This window comes from Physeter macrocephalus, chromosome 11 (genome assembly GCF_002837175.3).
Source record: "Physeter macrocephalus isolate SW-GA chromosome 11, ASM283717v5, whole genome shotgun sequence".
NCBI classification, from domain to species: Eukaryota; Metazoa; Chordata; class Mammalia; order Artiodactyla; family Physeteridae; genus Physeter; species Physeter macrocephalus.
Window position 1 is genome coordinate 142,234,421 of NC_041224.1, and position 20,401 is coordinate 142,254,821.

A 20,401-nucleotide genomic window follows, 5' to 3' on the forward strand; every position below is an offset into this window, starting at 1 on the left:
GGCGGCGTGTGGGATCCTCCCGGACCGGGGCACGAACCCGCGTCCCCTGCATCGGCAGGCGGACTCTCAACCACTGCGCCACCAGGGAAGCCCAACATATGGTCTTTTGTGACTGCCTTCTTTCACTAAACATAATATTTCCAAAGTTCATCCATGTTGTAGCAGGTATCAGTACTTCATTCCTTTTTATTGCCATATAATATTCTGTTGTGTGGATAGACCACATTTCATTTATCCATTCATCAGTCGATGGACATTTGAGTTGTTTGCATGTTTTGGCTGTTACGAATAATACTGCTGTGAAATTTTTTTTTTTTTTGTGGACATATATTTTCTTTTCTCTTGGGTAGATACAAATAAGACACTGTTGTTATGGCTTTGTAAGTTAATTGTTTGATTTATCCACATTAAAAAAATTATTTGCTCAGTATTCTTTCTAGTCTCTCCCTCCTTATATCCAAAATATATTCTTTAGATTTCCTTCTGTGAGGGCAAACTTTCTCAGCTTTTGGTCTGAAAACTTCTGAATTTCTCTCTCAGGCTTGAAAGAGAGTTTTATTGGGTGCTGTGAGTTGAATTGTGTCCCCCGTCCCAAAAAAGATATATTTAAGTCCAAACCCTTTGCACATGTGAATGTGACCTTATTGGGAAATGGGATTTTTGCAGATGTAATCAAGTTAAGATGCGGTCCTACTGGATTAGGATGGTTCCTAGTCCAATGAGGGTATCCTTTTAAGAAGAAGGAAATTTGGCACTGAGACACAGGGAATAGGGCCAGATGATGATGGAGGTGGAGATTGGAGTGTTGCAGCTGCAAGACAAGGAACACCAACGATTGCTGGCAATCACCAGAAGCTACAAAGAAGGACATATACACACTACCAAACGTAAAATAGATAGCTAGTGGGAAGCAGCCGCATAGCACAGGGAGATCAGCTCGGTGGTTTTTGACGACCTAGAAGGGTGGGATAGGGAGGGTGGGAGGGAGGGAGACACGAGAGGGAAGAGATATGGGAACATATGTATATATATAACTGATTCACTTTGTTATAAAGCAGAAACTAACACACCATTGTAAAGCAATTATACTCCAATAAAGATGTTAAAAAAAATTTTAAAAATAAAGGCAATACAGTAATGCACAGTAAAGTTAGTTTAAATTTCATGTGCACGTCACAGTCAACTGAATTGTGCTTGGCAATGGATATTTTCCAAGGAACAGAAATGATTAAACTTACAAAATAAAACTCCAGCTTGAGAAATACAAGCCAGTACAAAGAAATTGCAAAAGCACATTTTATAACTCAAGATTTTAGAAGAATATGCTAACCTGAAAATTTTTCCTAAGTGGGAGAAAAAAGAGTTATCTAACAAAACCCCTATTTTCCTACTGTGATCTACTGTAAATATACAATCTCTTCAAGCCAAAAGAATTAGAGTAAAAAGTTTTATACTTCCTGGAAAACTTGTTTGATCTGTGGATTTAATCCTATATGATAAAAATGTTCCAAGTATGAAATATAGAGTATAGATCCTTAGCTGTATTGCAAATGCTTTGGCATGCAGATTTTTTCCCGTATTTTAATGAAAACCAGATTTATTTATAAGTTGCTTTAATTTCATTCTCGAATGGAACAAGAGTATCATATGCTCTGAATTAGGATCTTACTCACATCCCATATCAATTATGTAACTCAAATGCAAGACAACTTAATTGTGTCAATCATATTCCGCTGACAAGATCATTAAATGTTAACAGAGAGCTTCCAACTTTTAACAGCCATAGATTTTTTGAATATAAGTTATTCTATGAAAAATATAGATGCCTCATAAAAATTTGGTATAAGTATTATAGCTTCTGACTTCTAATAATAATTTTTGAAATTAGGATATTATGAAAATAAAGTTTCTTTTTGATAACATCTTTATAAAGGTTTAGTTTTCACAAAGGTACATCAAATCTCACAGATAACACAGAAAATAAGCACAACAGAAAATTCTTAACTGCAATGCATTGTAATTCAAACCCTAAAAGTATATCAATATCAGATTAATCTCACAGAATATTGCTCTGTAACTCTACCTAGAAATAAACTGCCCAGATAGTTAAATCAATTACCATAACATTTGTGTCTTAATTATTTTACAGCATTAAGGTTTAAAGACTAATGATTTAACTGCATTCTAACCAATTAATATAATTAGTCACTTACTAATGCTTTTCAAAACTTTGAAATCCAAAATATGTGAATATACATTACATTTAAAACAAGATGAGGCTGTTAAAAAGATGTGCAATTTTAAAACATCATAACAGAGATGATGCAAACTGGCCACAGTATTTTGAAGTATACAGTTTTCAAAATTCATTTCTGACATGTAAAAATAACATTTTTATCAATTTTCTACTAATATGAATAAGATGGAGTTAATTTTTATTTGTTTCTTTAAACAAATCAGAAAAAAAAAGACCAATAAAGTAAATGACAACTGATTTAAAATGAAGCTATGGTAAAAGTATCACTTTTAGAAAAAGAAGACCTAAGTTTTAATAGTTCTGTCACATACTACCTTAATTATTTCTAAAATTTTATATGTATTTTTGTCCTTGTGATATACGACAATAAAAAAGAAAATAAACAGAAGTCACCGAATTCAGGACCAAGAAAAAGGAGAACACATGTGACAACTAGTAGGATTAACATAGTTTATGCAAGACATTCAAATATGACTCTGACCTTCCTGGCAGTCAGAGCAAATAGGAAAAAACTACCTTTATAGTTATTATTACTGGAATTCCTTCTTCTTTTTTTTTTTTTTTTTTTTTGAGGTATAACTGACATACAGCATTATGGAGTTGCTTAATTCTCCACATTTACACTATGCTATCAGTTTACAAAAGCATGTATATTTATAATATCTTATTTGGTCATCTCAACAACTTTGTTAAGAAGGCAGTACTGGCACCACCATTATGCCAGATGAAGAAACCTCAGGCCCAAAATTAAATTATATGGCCAAAAGAAGTTAAATTAATTTCCTGAGGTTACTGAATATGAAATGGAGAGAATTTACTCTTAGTCTAACATTCTTTATTTCACCTCTTATTGCCTTGAGTTCTTAGCCCTAAATTATAAAAGAAATTTATTGCGTAGAATTAAAAAAAATTTTTTTATACAGCAGGTTCTTGTTTTATCTATTTTATACATATTAGTGTATATATGTCAATCCCAATCTCCCAGTTCATCCCACCACGACCCTGCTCCCTGCCACTTTCCCCCTTTGGTGTCCATACGTTTGTTCTTTGCATAGAACTTTTTGAGTAATAGAAGTTGTCCTCAATATTTTTACAGCAAATACCAAAGCAAATTTCACATAAGTATGTCATTTAGCAACTGTTGATCAAACTAAGAGCAAAAAACTTAAAAGTAGATAAAGCTATAGATAAAATAAAAAACAAGGTAGCTGTATCAGATGTGATAATGAATGTGGAAACCTATACAAAGTGCTATACAAAGGCAGAATATCTTCCAATGATGAAAAATCATTAAGGACTTCTACTTACCTTTTTTCAATCACATATTCTTGATGGTTCCTATCCAGATTTAAACTATACCATATTTTCCTTATAAATATGTATTTGCAGTTGTCTAAGTAGAATTCTTTCATGGAAGCCAACTTGTAAAATCTAAAACTCACTTTTGAAAACTTGCCCTGCAGTCCAGAACAAGTTCAAATATTGGAGCAGAACAACCAAACATTTAAATCTAAAAGTCTGACGGGTTTTAGTGTTGTGGTTTAGAAACTATATACAATAATTTGATGATAATTAAAAGGATTCATTTAGCTTTTTCAAGTTTATTTTTCTAAAAATTTCATGTTATATGTAGTAAAAGGAAAAGTATAATTAATTTGGGTTTTTTCTGCCATAAAAAAGAGATGAGTCAATAGTCTTTAGAACCCAGTATTTTTTTTAACATCTTTATTGGAGTATAATTGCTTTACAATGTTGTGTTAGTTTCTGCTGTATAACAAAGTGAATCAGGTATATGTATACATATATCCCCATATCCCCTCCCTCTTGCGTCTCCTTCCCACCCTCCCTATCCCACCCCTCTAGGTGGTCACAAAGTACTGAGCTGATCTCCCTGTGCTATGCAGCTGCTTCCCACCAGCTAGCTATCTGTTTTACATTTGGTAGTGTATGTATGTCCATGCTACTCTCTCACTTCCTCCCAGCTTACCCTTCCCCCTCCCTGTGTCCTCAAGTCCATTCTCTACGTCTGCATCTTTACTCCTGTCCTGCCCCTAAGTTCATTAGAACCATTTTTTTTTTAGACTCCATATATACGTGTTAGCATATGGTATTTGTTTTTCTCTTCCTGACTTACTTCACTCTGTATGACAGACTCCAGGTCCATCCACCTCACTACAAATACATTCCCACCAACAGCTCAAGAGGGTTCCCTTTTCTCCACACCCTCTCCAGCATTTATTGATTGTAGATTTTTTGACAATGGCTACTCTGACTGATGTGAGGTGATACCTCATTGTAGTTTTGATTTGCATTTCTCTGATGATTAATGATGTTGAGCATCCTTTCATGTGTTTGTTGGCAATCTGTATATCTTCTTTGGAAAAATGTCTATTTAGGTCTTCTGCCCATTTTTGGATTGGGTTGTTTGTTTTTTTGATATTGAGCTGCCCAGTATTTTTAAAATAAGAAAGGAGAAGGGCAGTGAAACATGGTTTAGTATTGTTTATAATATTGTTAAAAAACAGGAAATGAAACCAATTTTTTCTAATAATGCTTTATAACAGGATCTTACACAAGTATGTTGTAACGTTATCACTCTGATTTATCTTTATCACTATGGTTCGCTGAAAAGTGGCAGCAGTATTATCCACTCCCCTCCTCTGAGACCTTTACTGCCAGTGCTTTCTGCCTTCCCCCATCCCCCACCCAATCTTTCATATCCAGAAATTTCTCCTTTACTCTTCTCCAAGAGCTAGCTCATACCTGTCCTGCCCTTTCATGCCCCCATGGAATGCAAGAATTACACTGGCACATCAGAGGGTTCACAGCGCAGTGCTCTGCACATAATGGAGCATCACTAGACATCTGCAGAGTGTTTTCTTCTCTATTATTACTCTGCCTCTGCCTAATTTTTAAGTGTCTTGAGGGCAAGGGCTACATTTATTTTACTTCCCACAAGGGCTTAATATATATTTATTGAATTAATAAATGAATGGATACAATGTGAAATATTTTTTCTTACCCACTATGGTCTCCAGACAAAAATTCTGAAATAGCAGCAGGAAGCTCTGTTTTAATAATTAAAAGATAAGATGACATAGCTGCAAACAGAATAAAAAGAGTTTCTGTTAGAATTCTATAATTTTTAACCATTTAAAGAACAATCTATCTAGAAACATGTATGTCCATTTGGGCTATGACAGCATGTGGAAGATTAATTCATACTGCACTATCTTCAAAGATAGATATATACCAGGAATGGAGATAAATAACTTTGTAGAGAAGAATAATTGGTAAGCTCATTAGGTATCTTTTGTTTACATTTCAAGTCCAAGGCAAACGATTTAGGTAAAAGAAAGGGTCTTGATTATAGGCCACTTATAAATGAAATTTTGCTTGAAGTTTGGCCAAAACTCTTAATGTTATTCCCCTGTACAAGGCATTAGTGGTTAGTTTAGCAACATTTGATATAGATACAGGAGATAAGTAAGTATAGCTAATAAGTTTGATTATTTGTTCTTTCTTACTAGAGAGAAACCTCCCCCCAGAAGTCTCACTCCCTCTCTCTCCTTTTCTCTGCCACTGTCCTCCCACACACATTTTGGACACGTTATTATAAAATAACAAAATGCACAGTGAGTTACATTTTAAGTTGTCCTCTAAAACAGATGAGAAAAGATTCAATTGCAACTATTAAGCATATTAAAGAGACAAGACTTATAACTTTTATTCCATTTTATTAACAGGGCTCATCTGTATTATGCAATCAAAACCTGAAGCTAGCATTATTTCTCACATTCTATCAGACAGGATCCAAGAACTTTTATAGCATTTTAATAATGATCCTATTTCTGGTATAGCTATAAAGAACCCCCACATCTTCTCATTTATATGTAAATACTTGAGTTTAAACTTAAATGCTTAAGTATATAGAAACCCAGACGATTTAGAGTCAGTTTAACAGAGTAATAATCTGTTTCCCCCAGAGATTAAGTATATATTAAAAAAGAGCCAACAAGAATATGTCCATGAAGAATAGAGTGTATTCTGTGTGCATGTTAATTTTATTACTTATTTATATTTCAGGAAACATTTCACTTTCTCCTTGGACCTACAAAAACTAAGAATACAAATGAATGCCAAGTCTGAATGGCAAAAATCTGGGGAAAAACTGATTAAAAGGCTCAAAGAGTTTAAGAAGAAGAATGTATGTTTCTCAATAAACATCTTTAAAAGTAGCTGAACTTCACAATTATTACAGTGCTGTGTGACCACTCGACCCTGGGGGAAAAAAAAGCATATTTACTAGTTTGTATAAATTTACATGAAGATAGGCAACGCTTACATATACAAACACATACACTCTCTTTTTTTTTTTTTTTTTTTGGTAAAACAACATGTACTTATGGCAATGTAAAATTTAGAACAGTTAAGTAAATAGTCACTTCTCTGCAATGAAAATATACATATTCACATTTTCCAGTTTATGACTATTTCTTTTTTCCCAGCAGAAGTACAGCTGTTGAAATAAAGCCTTTTCCTCAGCAGAAGTACAGTACATTTCTCCAAACTCTCTGTTAGTTATGGGACATTACAATTAATTGTATGTGAAAAGGTATTCTAAGTTGTTCATATTCTCATAAGGAAAAATGCTACCAATTTGGTACAGAACAGAAGGAAGGTTTAGATTAACCTTCTCCACTAAAGGATTTGGGGGTCTTTGTTTATAATACTTTATCTATTCCAAAGAATCATACACATATGGTGTGATGATGAAAATCATGAACTGAATATTCTGAAACTGGCCTAGAGCTACTTAAATATATCTTGCAAGGAAAAAAAAAAAGTACTTGAAAACAAGGAATGCAGACTTCCTACACAATGTAATTTATTATCTGCCCATCAGTCTTTCTTGCTTGGATTAATCCAATACCACATGCTTTTCTAAAGTTTCAGACATTCATCTCTTTCAGTAATTTTCTATTATTTCTTTTAGATCTTTAGTTGTAAAAAGCTTCAATGAATATGAGATCATATTTCTTCCTAATATACAATCTGTCATTCTTCCCAGAATTTCTATTAGCCCCTGGCTAATCATTTGATCACTTTTATCCTCTGTTGTAGCCTTAACTCTTTGGTTTTCAAATAGGAGTCCTATTTCATTAGATTCCAGTCTGAAGAATCATGTATATTTCAAGACATATGAACTCACCAAACATATGTTTCTCTCTCAGAAAAATAGATCTCAGCATACAAGATATAAATATAATAAAACATGTAAAATACTGCTTCTTAGAAAACGCTGGTGTTTGTTTTAAGAGCTACAAAACCACAGAGCTCATGATGGCAAAAAACTCCACTGATTAAGCAAGTAAAACAAAGAAAGACACTATCCTTTTCACTGTCCAGATTATTTTTTCCTAACCACAAGAAAACGTTCATGCAAGGACTAGCACCTTAACATATTATATGTAGTACAGAGAGAAACAAACAAAAATTACTGAATATACATTAAGTTAAGAATACATCTTAGATTTACATAAAAAGAACAGTCAGCTCAATAAAATAAAGGGGAAAAGTTTTAAAGATATAAATTCAACAGGAATGCTCATATATCCATTGTTTTTAACCCAAAGGTTCACTAGCTCCAAAAGCTGCTTGCCACACCTTTCATCTCATGTCTTCTATTAATAGCATAAGGAAGTGTTTAAGGACTTATCTTAGAGACAGGTCATAAGCAAGAACTTGTAAATGATTTTTGCTGACATCGATACACAGTATAGACTCCTAATACAAGACACACCATGTTGTCCTTTAAATTAATAGCTGTAACAGGGTCATCCACAAGAGCCATGGTTATAGCTAAGTGGTTCTGGCCTTCATACCAGCAAAGCCAGAATTAGGACTAGAAGACATACCTTGGTGACAGGTATTCAACCATTACAAATCATTTAGTTTCACCATATTAACTAAATAGGTATTCTTCTCTCCTTCATTTTAAACATAACAAATAGAACTCATTTAACAGAAACTGCCCTGGGAGGGAAATAAAAAATCTGTCAACTTAATCGAAACACAGAAGTTGAAAGTATTCTTTAAAAGCCATGTGGAGAAGCAACTGTTCTATTAAGCAATGACTAAAATAGGGTAAAATTTGATTAGGCAATAGCAAGTAGTAAGGTATTAATATTGGTTGATCTAATCATAAAGAGAAACACATGAGTTGGGAGCATGAAGGCTGAGGGGAGAGATGTCAAAAACACAAAAGGGAAAAGTGCTCTGGAGGAGAAGAATTATAAGAACAGCGAACATTTGGGGGCTCAGTATGCCTATTCTAAGTGATTTGCAAGTTATTTCCTCATTTAAAGTTAAGTTTAAATTTATTTCCTCACCACGGAACCTGTGAGGTAGATGTTATTTATTTCACAGGTGAGGAAATGGAGGCACAAAGAGTTAACTTGCCCAAGCTAGTGATGGCGGAAGCAGGCCATCTGGCTTGAGAAATCTGCACTATTAACTGTTACCTTATGAGAAAGGGCAGAGAAGCAAAGTGGAGAAGAAATCCACCACAGGCAAAAAAAATAAGAAAAGTCTATCAAAAGGACCACTCCCCAGCATTATTCTTTTTTTTTTCATCACCATTTAAACAACAAATTGCTTCTGAATGCTGAGTTTAGCAGTTGGGTTCAAAGAAAATAAAGAATTTCTACAACACAGAACATTAGTGAGAAGCATTAAAAACACTTATCATGTTCATTTCACTTTGAGATGTATTTTCATTTCAGTTTGTAGCCGGTTTGGTAAAGTGTTTAGTCAAGATTCCTCAGACAGGCTAAGGAGTTTCATGATAGGACTACTGCATTTGCCACTATGATTCTACTGAATCGACAGCTACTACTGTAGTTCCGAAGAGAAAGTGTCCTGTTCTCACATATTTGAGATATTAACAAACACTACACTGAAATTGAAAAAAATTAATACAAAAACCAATTCTTCTTCCCACAAACCCTGTACTCTCATAGGCTACTTTTCTCAGGACTCCCTAAAAAAAAAAAAAAAAAAAAAAAAGACAAAGCTTCAATTGGAGTGTGGACCTAAGAAACCATTAGTTTACAAAAATAATTATCCTTTTTGTTAAACACTTAAAAACACGTATGAAGATAAGATTATGTAGATCTATTTTTAAAACAGAATTAGGTTTTCAGCACTTGGAAGAAGTTCAGCAACTTCTTGAAGGATTAGTCAGCCAGCTCTAAACAGATGTACTATGGGAGGAAATAATAAGTTTGCCTTTCCTTCTAGGAGAGATTCAGTTTTACTTCAAACATGTTTTTAGTCATGGACAGCAACTGGTTTATTCTATTTAATGTGCCTTATTAACCTGGTGTTCCTACTAAATGTCCAAATGCCACTGAAATTATATCTCCATTCAAAATAATACACAACACAATCTCTCTCATTTTTAAAAAGGACTTTTTAAAAAACTCTGAAAACAAGGTCATTTCCCTAATTTGTGCACAAATGGAAATCAAAAATATATGGAGGAACTTTTCCCCCCATAACCCTAGGAAAATATATATCTTTTGTTTTACTATTTATCAAGATCTTAAACTTGAATAAAAACTGACCAGAATATTTACTATTCTGAGAACCCTATAATTAAACTTCAATTACCAATTGTTACTAAGAAATACATTATTTTCAAAACCTTTTTAAAGTGACATGTAACCAGTAAATTTTGTCAAAGGAAGGACTTGGAAGAAAGACTCCCCTTCCAAATTTCCTTTATTTCTCCTATTCTAAGACAGTGCTTTCTAGAATTTCTGGACAATACTATTCAGGTCTCAAAAATGCCGCAGTTTGACTACAGATGAGCTGACCAGCAGATGGCGCTGTAACAGCACTCCCAATCCTTGTATCCCAGGAGCTGGTACAAACAGTAATTCTAAAAGACTTCAGTTACCTTACCAAAAAAAAATACACACACACACACACACACACACACACACACACACACACACAAACAAACACACATATATATTTCAGTAAGAAAGTAAAGTCAAAGGGTTTCTAACTTAATATTAAATCACGATTTTGAAAAATACTGAGAATTTGCAATTTTTATAGTTCTCAACTGAGAATGATCTTATTTATACCTTTCTGCTTATGAGATTTAGAAACTGTGCTACTTGACCACATAAAAGGGCTGCTGCAGTGAGAGGCCCGCGTACTGCAAATAAATAAATAAATAAATAAATAAATAAATAAAAGGGCTGCTGAGTTTCTCTTAAAACTTAGATACCCAAACTGAGGCGTTAATCAAGGCTGCTGGAGTAGGTCTGTGGGATCTCTGCCAGGCTGGAAAATCTGGGTCATTCTAACAATTTCAGAAGGTTTCAGTAAGTCTACTAATGTTTAGGGTTCCCCTTTCACAATGTGTAACAGTGACTCAATCTTTATTCTCCTTTAAAGAACTAAGGAAAGAATACGCTATCCATAGTAGTCCTTCATATTTTAAAAGAGCAAAATAAGAATTTAACGTACTCCTAGGAGCCGCTCACCTTGCGTTTTGAGCTGGGCAAGAAATGAAACCAGAAATGACATCAATTAACTTCACTTTATCACGTACTCATCAGAGTTAACAGGACTTTCAACTTGACTAAAGATGATTTGAGGTTTACTGCTTGATTTCTAGGGATATTTTAGCCAACTGAGTGGTCTATCTCAGGAGTTCAAACATTTGTGAAACTACTTACTTTGGTTTTTAGGAAAAGAATCTCATAATGCAACACAATTAGAGGAACTATGTGGAAACTACCTGTACTTATTTGCTATTACAGTTCTTAATCCTTTAACTTGTAGTCCACTAAATTCAAACTCTCAGCCAGAGTTCTCTTCCCACTAACAGCATTAAATATTAAAACTCCCAGATGCTTCTTTTCTGACTTTATGTCTAAGCAACAATGACTCTCAGCAAATGCCCCTCCAGTGCCTGAGGCATCGGGCAGCTGGGGACTCTCTGGCTCTAGCCTATTTTGGGCCCCTAATTCATCAGTATTGGGAGGCAATCAGGAATTGCTTCTAAGTAGTATTTTACTATGTGGCTCTCCATTTTCTAAAGGTAATGGTTTCCATAACCCTAGAAAAAGAGTGCTAAATTTAGTGAGTCACATTTTTTTCTATTATAAAGTTTAGAGATTTTTCAAAGACAGTAGATCTTTCCAATCTATTTGTTAGACCACACTAGTGCCCTGTGACTAATACTTGGTGTGTGAGTGTACTGGGGAAAAAAGGTTTTCTGTGAAGTTCTGACAGTCGATTTTTCCCTAAAGAAACCATATGCTCACTTATGCATTTTGTGTGGTCTTCTCTTGCCAGTTGATCTTCCTTTTTTAAAGGAATACCAAACCAGGTCACTGGCTTTTCCTTCTCTCCCTCCTTCTCTTATTCCTTACTTTCTTCCTATAAGAAATAAAATTTATTAAACACCTACTGAGTGCTAGGTACTTAAGAGCATAAATGAATGAGCAAAATTACTTAGATATATGGAATACAAAGATGTAGGGAATAAACTGAGTCTTACTAAAAGATCCATGTAACAAATATTGGTCAAGGACAATTCATGATCATCTTGCTTCTAAAGGCCCCTGTTTCATTTTTCTCATAGATTCATCAGGGGCATAGAATCCCAGGAAAACTGAGAAATGTTTAAATGTTACAAAGAATAAAAGAGTTAGGAAGCATTAATCTAAGACATGATTATCCAACCTGAAAGCAGCAGATTTTAAAATACTTTATCTATTTTACATAAATAAGATCTAACTCCTCAATATTTTCAACCGTTTAATTTTTATATAATTCTAAACTATAAACCACTCTATGGGCTTTCAAGTTTCTTTCTATCATTTATATAGTATATAAAATTGTCTCCTTGAAGCAAAATCTTAGACTTTTAAACAGAATTTTTAAAAATTGTCTCATTCATTCAACAAATATTATTTATTGAGCTCCTCTACCAGAAACTAGGTCAAGTTATGAAAACACATAGTTCTTGTCCCCAAGGAGTTTTAAAAATCCTCAACATTTAATCTTTTCATAGCTTTTCAAGCATTTACTATATCAGAGCAGAAAGAACAAAGCCTTTAGAAGTAGACAAAGTGAGATTTGAGTTCTGGCTGCATTAAGCGGTAAAGGTAAGCAACTCATTTATCTTTTCTGAGCACTGATTTCGACCTCTGTAAAACAAGGATAATATCATCTACCCTGAAGAGCTGTTGTAAGTATAATTAAAGTGTGTAGGAGGAGGCTTGACCTAAAGACAAGCTATTATATTATTTTTCATTTCTAAACAACCACTGAAAAACTCCAACCATTTATATAATAGTGAATATACTACCTTTCAAAAATGCTATCTGAACTATATTATATATGCAGATAGGCATGTAAGAAGTGCAAAAATTTAATCTGATACTATACACTTCATATCATCTTATAAATATCCAATGTATTTCCAATTAACAAAGAGAAAAGTCAAAATCCATTTTGAAAGAATAACATTAAATAAGTCATATGCACAACATATTAAAGATCCTCCCAAATAAGTATGCTGTTTCTTCTCAAGCATACATGGCTTAGCGCTGTTAAGGGCTTCCACAGACCTAGCTTAGATTAATCAAGAAATTACTTCGTAAGCCTGGAGTTCCTAGATTTTAACCTCAGAGGCTCAGCGTCTGCCCTAAAGGGTAGTCCTAAGAACTGAGACTCCCCTTTCTGAAAAAGAACAGCATCCATGAAAGCTTTTAGAGCAATAGTTTCTGACTTGTTAAAGATACCTAAGAAAAGACCAAATCATCTTTTGAACCAAGTATAACCCTCCCACAAAACTTTCCTGTAATAAAAATATTTTAATGCTCTGAAGGAATTAACATGCCTATCAAAGTGCTAAATTAGAATGTGACTTTTGTGGTAAGAAGGGACCTTAAGCTTCCTGCTTTTCCCATCCTACCCCCCGCAATTTAACAAGGAGGAAACTGAAGCTGAGAGGAATTTTCCCAACACACATGGCTACCCAATGGCAGAGACTGGAGCAGACAGAATTCAACGTATCTGACTTCCAACCCAGTGTTCTGCTCACAAGAGCAAGCTTCCAATTCTATTATAATAAAGGAATGATTATATGCACATCTTGCTAAGACAAGAAAAAAAAGCTCCGAAAAATATGTTTCAGTTATTATTTAGTGGGCTCTCAATAAATAAATTTTTAACCAATGTGAAGAAAATCATGAGGATATTATTCTAAAAACTGAATAAGCATTACCAGCTTTTCTGAATTTGAGGGACATTAAAAATTTCTGTGATTGCTTCTAAGTCACTTTTTAAAAAAAGTTTCTGAAACCAAGCAAGCAAATCAACAAACAGAGTTGGAAGAACTGATGATTTATCTGCCACCAAATGCAGGAATTCTTTCTAGAACATTCTGACAACTGACCAACCAGCTCTGTTTGAATGTTTTCAGGGATACAGAGCTTTTTCAAAGGAGTGTAGGCCACTTCCATTATCACACAGCTTAGCATTCCAAATGAAACCAGACCAGCTTCACTGTAGATTTCTACCCATTAGAACCAGTTCTACCCTCCAGAACAATACTAAATTAGTCTAGTATCTTTCTGTATTTCATTTCAGCTTTTCAAATATTTAAAGCTAGTGATCAGTCTAGAAGTCCCCTTTTCTTCTTGATAAATATAGCTAGAATATTAAAAAGGACTTGGAAATAGCACATATAAATCATATTCAGCTCCATTAGGCTTAATAAAAAGGTTTATCCAGTTCCAAGTATTGTGCTAGGTTCTGGGACTGCAAAGAGAAATAAGATATAATCCTTGCCTCAGAGAAGCTGACAATATAGTGGGGAAGTAAAAGCATATACAGAGATAACTTCAACCTAATAACAGCAAGTGCTAAAATAGAGTCATGTACAACAACAGTTGCACACCAGATTAGGGAACAAGGAAAAGATCAGGGTGAAGGATACAGAGAATACAACAGCAGGCATTTTGCCAGTCACAAATTTAGATCCAAAGTCCTGGGTTGAAAACTCTACATAAAATAAACAATAGTTAACCCTAATCCAAACAAAATGTGCTTGATGGTTCTTACTAATCATATAGAGAGGAAAATAAGGGATTAAAACTATCAAAACATACTTTCACATTAGCGACATTACAAGTGCACATTTAAGCAATACATATTTGCTAAAATAAAGTATTCCAAAGTAGACCTTAAAATCAATGATATTATATAGATTCATTAGGTAAGAGACTGGTTACTAACTGCTAATGTGAAGAGTGAAGTGTGTGTTAACAAGGAAATTATTTGGTATGACATCCAAGAAAGCATTCTTCTCCTTTAATAATATTTTTTTTTGCCCTGAAAATTCAAAGAATTAAAACATGAATGTTCAGGATTTCCAAAACAATGGCAAATACAATTTATTGTTGGAATGTTAATTTTTTCCTCCACCAAGAAACTCACTAAAGATGGAATTTTGTTGAACAATACTTAAAGTGAAATAGCTCAGATCTCGAGTATCAGTTAAACTTTATTAAAGTTGTCATCTTTAAATTATTTTGAACTGTCACAGATAAGAAATACGATTAAAATTTCCTCTGACCATACCTTCTTGAATAAGATCCAAAGGGCATATCAACCTTCTCTGTGTATTTAACCTTAAAGTAAAAGTATTTATTTAGCATTCCTGTCAATGGTAAAAGAAAATTAAGATATTGTTCAGCATTTGTAACTTCTTCACAACATATACAAACATGATTCTCATAGTATTTTGGATTTAAATGTTTAATACATTTAATCAATAACTATCAATAATTAAAAGTAATTTTTGTTTCTACATAGTTCTTGATATCAGGATCATTTTTTAATGGGAACAAGATGCATGTGAGAATACTTTTCATTTGTCTCAAGTTTGTTTATTTTGTAAACCACGTGGTCATTTTCAATTTCTTGGTTACAAAAGGAGATTGCCTTTCCACACCTGACACAGCCATGGAACACCACTCCCTCTAAAGCAGTACACACCACTGGGGGTGATCAGGACAAAAGTAGAGGGGAAATACTTCAGAATCACCTGGAGAGTTTTTCCAAGCTGTACCTCACCACTATTACAACTACAGAAAGCCCATGATTTAGAGGTGTGTTGCAGACCTAATAACAAGATTGAAATCAAGAGTTTAGCTGCAACTGAATTTAGAAACTATTGTCCTACAAGAGCTGCTAAAAAGGATTTAATTCACATTAGCGACATTACAAGTGCACATTTAAGCAATACATATTTGCTAAAATAAAGTATTCCAAAGTAGACCTTAAAATCAATGATATTATATAGATTCATTAGGTAAGAGACTGGTTACTAACTGCTAATGTGAAGAGTGAAGTGTGTGTTAACAAGGAAATTATTTGGTATGACATCCAAGAAAGCATTCTTCTCCTTTAATAATATTTTTTTTTGCCCTGAAAATTCAAAGAATTAAAACATGAATGTTCAGGATTTCCAAAACAATGGCAAATACAATTTATTGTTGGAATGTTAATTTTTTCCTCCACCAAGAAACTCACTAAAGATGGAATTTTGTTGAACAATACTTAAAGTGAAATAGCTCAGATCTCGAGTATCAGTTAAACTTTATTAAAGTTGTCATCTTTAAATTATTTTGAACTGTCACAGATAAGAAATACGATTAAAATTTCCTCTGACCATACCTTCTTGAATAAGATCCAAAGGGCATATCAACCTTCTCTGTGTATTTAACCTTAAAGTAAAAGTATTTATTTAGCATTCCTGTCAATGGTAAAAGAAAATTAAGATATTGTTCAGCATTTGTAACTTCTTCACAACATATACAAACATGATTCTCATAGTATTTTGGATTTAAATGTTTAATACATTTAATCAATAACTATCAATAATTAAAAGTAATTTTTGTTTCTACATAGTTCTTGATATCAGGATCATTTTTTAATGGGAACAAGATGCATGTGAGAATACTTTTCATTTGTCTCAAGTTTGTTTATTTTGTAAACCACGTGGTCATTTTCAATTTCTTGGTTACAAAAGGAGATTGCCTTTCCACACCTGACACAGCCATGGAACACCACTCCCTCTAAAGCAGTACACACCACTGGGGGTGATCAGGACAAAAGTAGAGGGGAAATACTTCAGAATCACCTGGAGAGTTTTTCCAAGCTGTACCTCACCACTATTACAACTACAGAAAGCCCATGATTTAGAGGTGTGTTGCAGACCTAATAACAAGATTGAAATCAAGAGTTTAGCTGCAACTGAATTTAGAAACTATTGTCCTACAAGAGCTGCTAAAAAGGATTTAAAAAAAAAAAAGAGTAATGAGGACAACACACAGGGCTTCTGAGACACCTATGTCTACAGAGGTTCAGGTTCCCAGCTAGACCTGTAGTAAGGCAAGAAACCAAAGGAGGATATCATTTCCATCACATTTATGCATAAGCAGTGCACTTTCAATTGCTTACCTCCAATATTCTGAATTATTATGGTGCCTGCTACCACCACCTAAAAAAGAACAAATGTATTCAGAAGATGAAAGGGGAAATAATACAAAAGGATCAGTATTTTATTAAAATCCAATAACTAAGACTTAAAAACAGATGCAGAAATTGAGTGAAGAGAAACTGAAAAGAATACACTTTGCCAGCCATTTGTAATATATAAAACTAACAATCATCACATTAAAAAAAACCTTTCTTTGGGGCTTCCCTGGCGGCGCAGTGGTTAAGAATCCGCCTGCCAATGCAGGGGACACGGGTTCGAGCCCTGGTCCAGGAGGATCCCACATGCCGCGGAGCAACTAAGCCCGTGCGCCACAATTACTGAGCCTGCGCTCTAGAGCCCCCGAGCCACAACTACTGAGCCCATGAGCTACAACTACTGAGGCCCGTGCACCTAGAGCCAGTGCTCAGTGACGAAAAACCACCGCAATGAGAAGCCCGCGCACGGCAACGAAGAGTAGCCCCCACTCGCTGCAACTAGAGAAAGCCCGCGCGCAACAACGAAGACCCAACGCAGCCAAAAATAAATAAATAAATAAATAAGTATATTAAAAAAAAAAAACCTTTCTTTAATAGTTCCATGGTTACTATAAAGAACACTTTTGTAAGTTTTCTTGGCAGTCATTTTTAAACAGTTAAAAGTGTTAAAAAGCTAGTAATCAATGGTTATCAAAGTACCAAAAAACTGAAATTGAATCTATCTGCTCTCATTCTCCCTTTTTTACTCGTTTTATCACTTTGCTTTGTTAGGTAGACGGAGACAGTTTGAGGTGTGTTGTGTCAATGCCGTACTGCATAGAAGGGGATAATACAGTCTGCAGAGTGTATCAGCCTGGCATACACCAAGCCTTGAACATCCCTGTCGCAGGGATTAATAAAGTCTAGAGCAGAAAACTCTAGAGCCCAAATATTCTCACACCTGAAAATTGAAGCAAAATGTTTCAAACTCAATAATATGAAGTGGACTGCGTGCAAGACAACAGGAGGTGGTAAAGAGTGTAATATATTGGAGAAGTCCTCCCGTTTCAAAATGGGCAGCTGCTGCACAGCTCTGGCTAGTTGCTGACATGTGAGAATGTGAATCCAGTGTAGCTCAATCTTCTGCTTTTTCAAGAAAAGTCAGAAATTGAATTCTTTTAAAATGTCATAACTCTTTGTTGGCAATCAGCTAAAAATAAAAAAGATCTGAGCCAAAGAAAATATGCCTGAGGACTATGTTCAGCCTGCAGGCTTGCTAACTTGTGATCTTTGATGACATTCCTGGGAAACTCAAGATAGCACTTTATCCATTCTTAGTCATCAGATGTACTCAGGAGAAATGATTAAACATTCTGCTTCCACTTGGGCCTTTTAGTCACTTATATCTTGGTGGATCTGTACCTCCAATGTATGTTTCGAGCTGACTAGCTATCTAAGATCATTACTACAGGGACTGGGAAGAGATGACCCTTCCTCTCCTAGGAATTCCATCAGTGACACAGCATTTGCCTATCCTGGGAATAAACTAAGTTATTGAGACCTAGAAGCCTTGGGGTCTGGAAAGCAGGGATAATGATAGAAACACTTGGCAAGGTGTCTTTGAATGTGTTAACTGCCACTCTAACATTTTCCAGAAAAATCTCTACATATCAACCCATTTAAAAATTAGTTCCAGGGGCTTCCCTAGTGGCGCAGTGGTTGAGAGTCCGCCTGCCGATGCAGGGGACACGGGTTCGTGCCCCGGTCTGGGAAGATCCCACATGCCGCGGAGCGGCTAGGCCCATGAGCCATGGCCGCTGAGCCTGCGCGTCTGGAGACTGTGCTCTGCAACGGGAGAGGCCACAACAGTGAGAAGCCCGCGCACCGCATTAAAAAAAAAAATTAGTTCCAAAGTGTCACAGTTATTTGTGAAAACTTTTTTGAAATTTTTGTATACTATCTTTCATATGCAATTTATACCTATTGTCAATCACATATGAAATTTGGATTTTTCTAAGAATATGCTGCAAAAAGCAATAATATCAGCTTATTGATGACTATCTTCCCATTTTTTGTCTGAATTTAAGCATTTTCGATCTAGAAAGTCAGTATATCTTTCTATCAATCTATTGATCTATCGATCTATCGATATTTCCAGTGCCTAGCACAGTGCATGTCACATGGTATTTGCTCAATAAATATTTGTTTGACAAGTACATAAATCCATTTATAAACAATTAAAAATTTTCCTTAAAAAGTTCAAAGCATTTCAAAAATATTTAATTTTCAGAACAATGTTACCCTATCATATGTTATATCCATATTCATATAATATCTGGAAAGAAGGAAATAGGAAAGTTTCAACCCAACTGTGGAAGTTGACAGAAAATATTAAACAAACAAACAAACAACTCCTCATTTAGAGTATTCTCTGTCTGTGTATCTGCCCACTAAGAACTGTGTGCATACATTAAAATGATAATGCAAATATTGTAGAGTTTTAGGAAAAGGGGACTCTCAATAATCCATGTTCTTCTTGTAGAGTCTGCTGCTATCCAAGGAATGCAGGAAACACCAATGTGAAATAACAGTGATGATGCTTAGTCATGTTTACAGATTATATTAAATTAATTGGAGAGTTTTCTTATATAAATAACATTTTCTTCTTCTTCCTTGATTAAACTGGATACAGTTAATTGATCATGATTATACCAAACATCCTGATCTTCAAGAAAGAGAAATTGTTTAGATGATTAACAAAAACCTTTACCCTCAAAAGTAACATAGCCTCCATTTAGTTCAAGTTTCAGGCTATTAAGATAAGCTCCAAACCATGAGGTTACATAGTATGATTTAAATATTCTCTTTTGTGCTTTAAAACCAAAGTTAATTTGAATGTAAATACACATTTCCCCCCACCATTACATAGCTATATCTTTTTCCTCCCAGACTCACTTCTTAGAAGTTAGTTCGGCCATCTACAAATACAGCATCGTTTTATATTAAAAACAAAACAAACAAAAAATACAAACAACAGATTTACAAATGAAAAGAAAAAGTCCTGTTTGGAGCCAACACGTAAATGGGTTTTAGAAGTATGCTAGCTCTTCAGAAATAAAAAATTATTAAAGCACTAACAATAATATTTAACTACTGATTACCTGTGGAAGAAGACAGTATTTCCTCTACCCATTAAATTAGTTTAGTATGCCTATCACAGATGAATGCCCAATAAATACAGTTGTTATTTCTCTTATTCTAAGGAGGAAAAGTAGTAGATTTTGAGTCTGGAGTCCTATGTAATACTGGCCTAAGTAATTGTAGACAAATAGGCCCCTTCCCTTCTCCGGGCCTTAATTTCCTAACCTATAAATGAGGGGACATCTATATCATCTTTTAGCACTGTTCAGCTCTTAAATGATATGATCTTCTAATTATTAGTTTTTTTAAACATGCTGTAAGTTTAATTCTATGCTTCTGTCTTGTCCTGTCTTCACGAGAGTTTACTCAGATAATATAATCAAAATTAATAAGAAAAACTTAAAGCAGGCCATCGTTACTGATTTAAAATTATACAAGTCATTGTTCTCC

At 34.5% G+C, this 20,401-nt stretch overlaps 1 protein-coding gene across 4 annotated transcripts in view; it reads right to left on the bottom strand.

Moving 5' to 3' along the window:
• SLC38A6 (solute carrier family 38 member 6) overlaps positions 1 to 20,401 on the bottom strand; it is a 67,058-nt gene that overhangs the window by 27,539 nt on the left and 19,118 nt on the right. For all 4 annotated transcript variants that reach the window (XM_007108159.4, XM_007108161.4, XM_028495973.2 and 1 more), the window contains exons 5-6: positions 16,817 to 16,856; positions 5,280 to 5,358 (exon numbers count right to left, since the gene is read on the bottom strand). In XM_007108159.4, the coding sequence (XP_007108221.1) occupies positions 5,280 to 5,358; positions 16,817 to 16,856 (119 nt within the window). The remainder of the gene's footprint in view (positions 1 to 5,279; positions 5,359 to 16,816; positions 16,857 to 20,401) is intronic.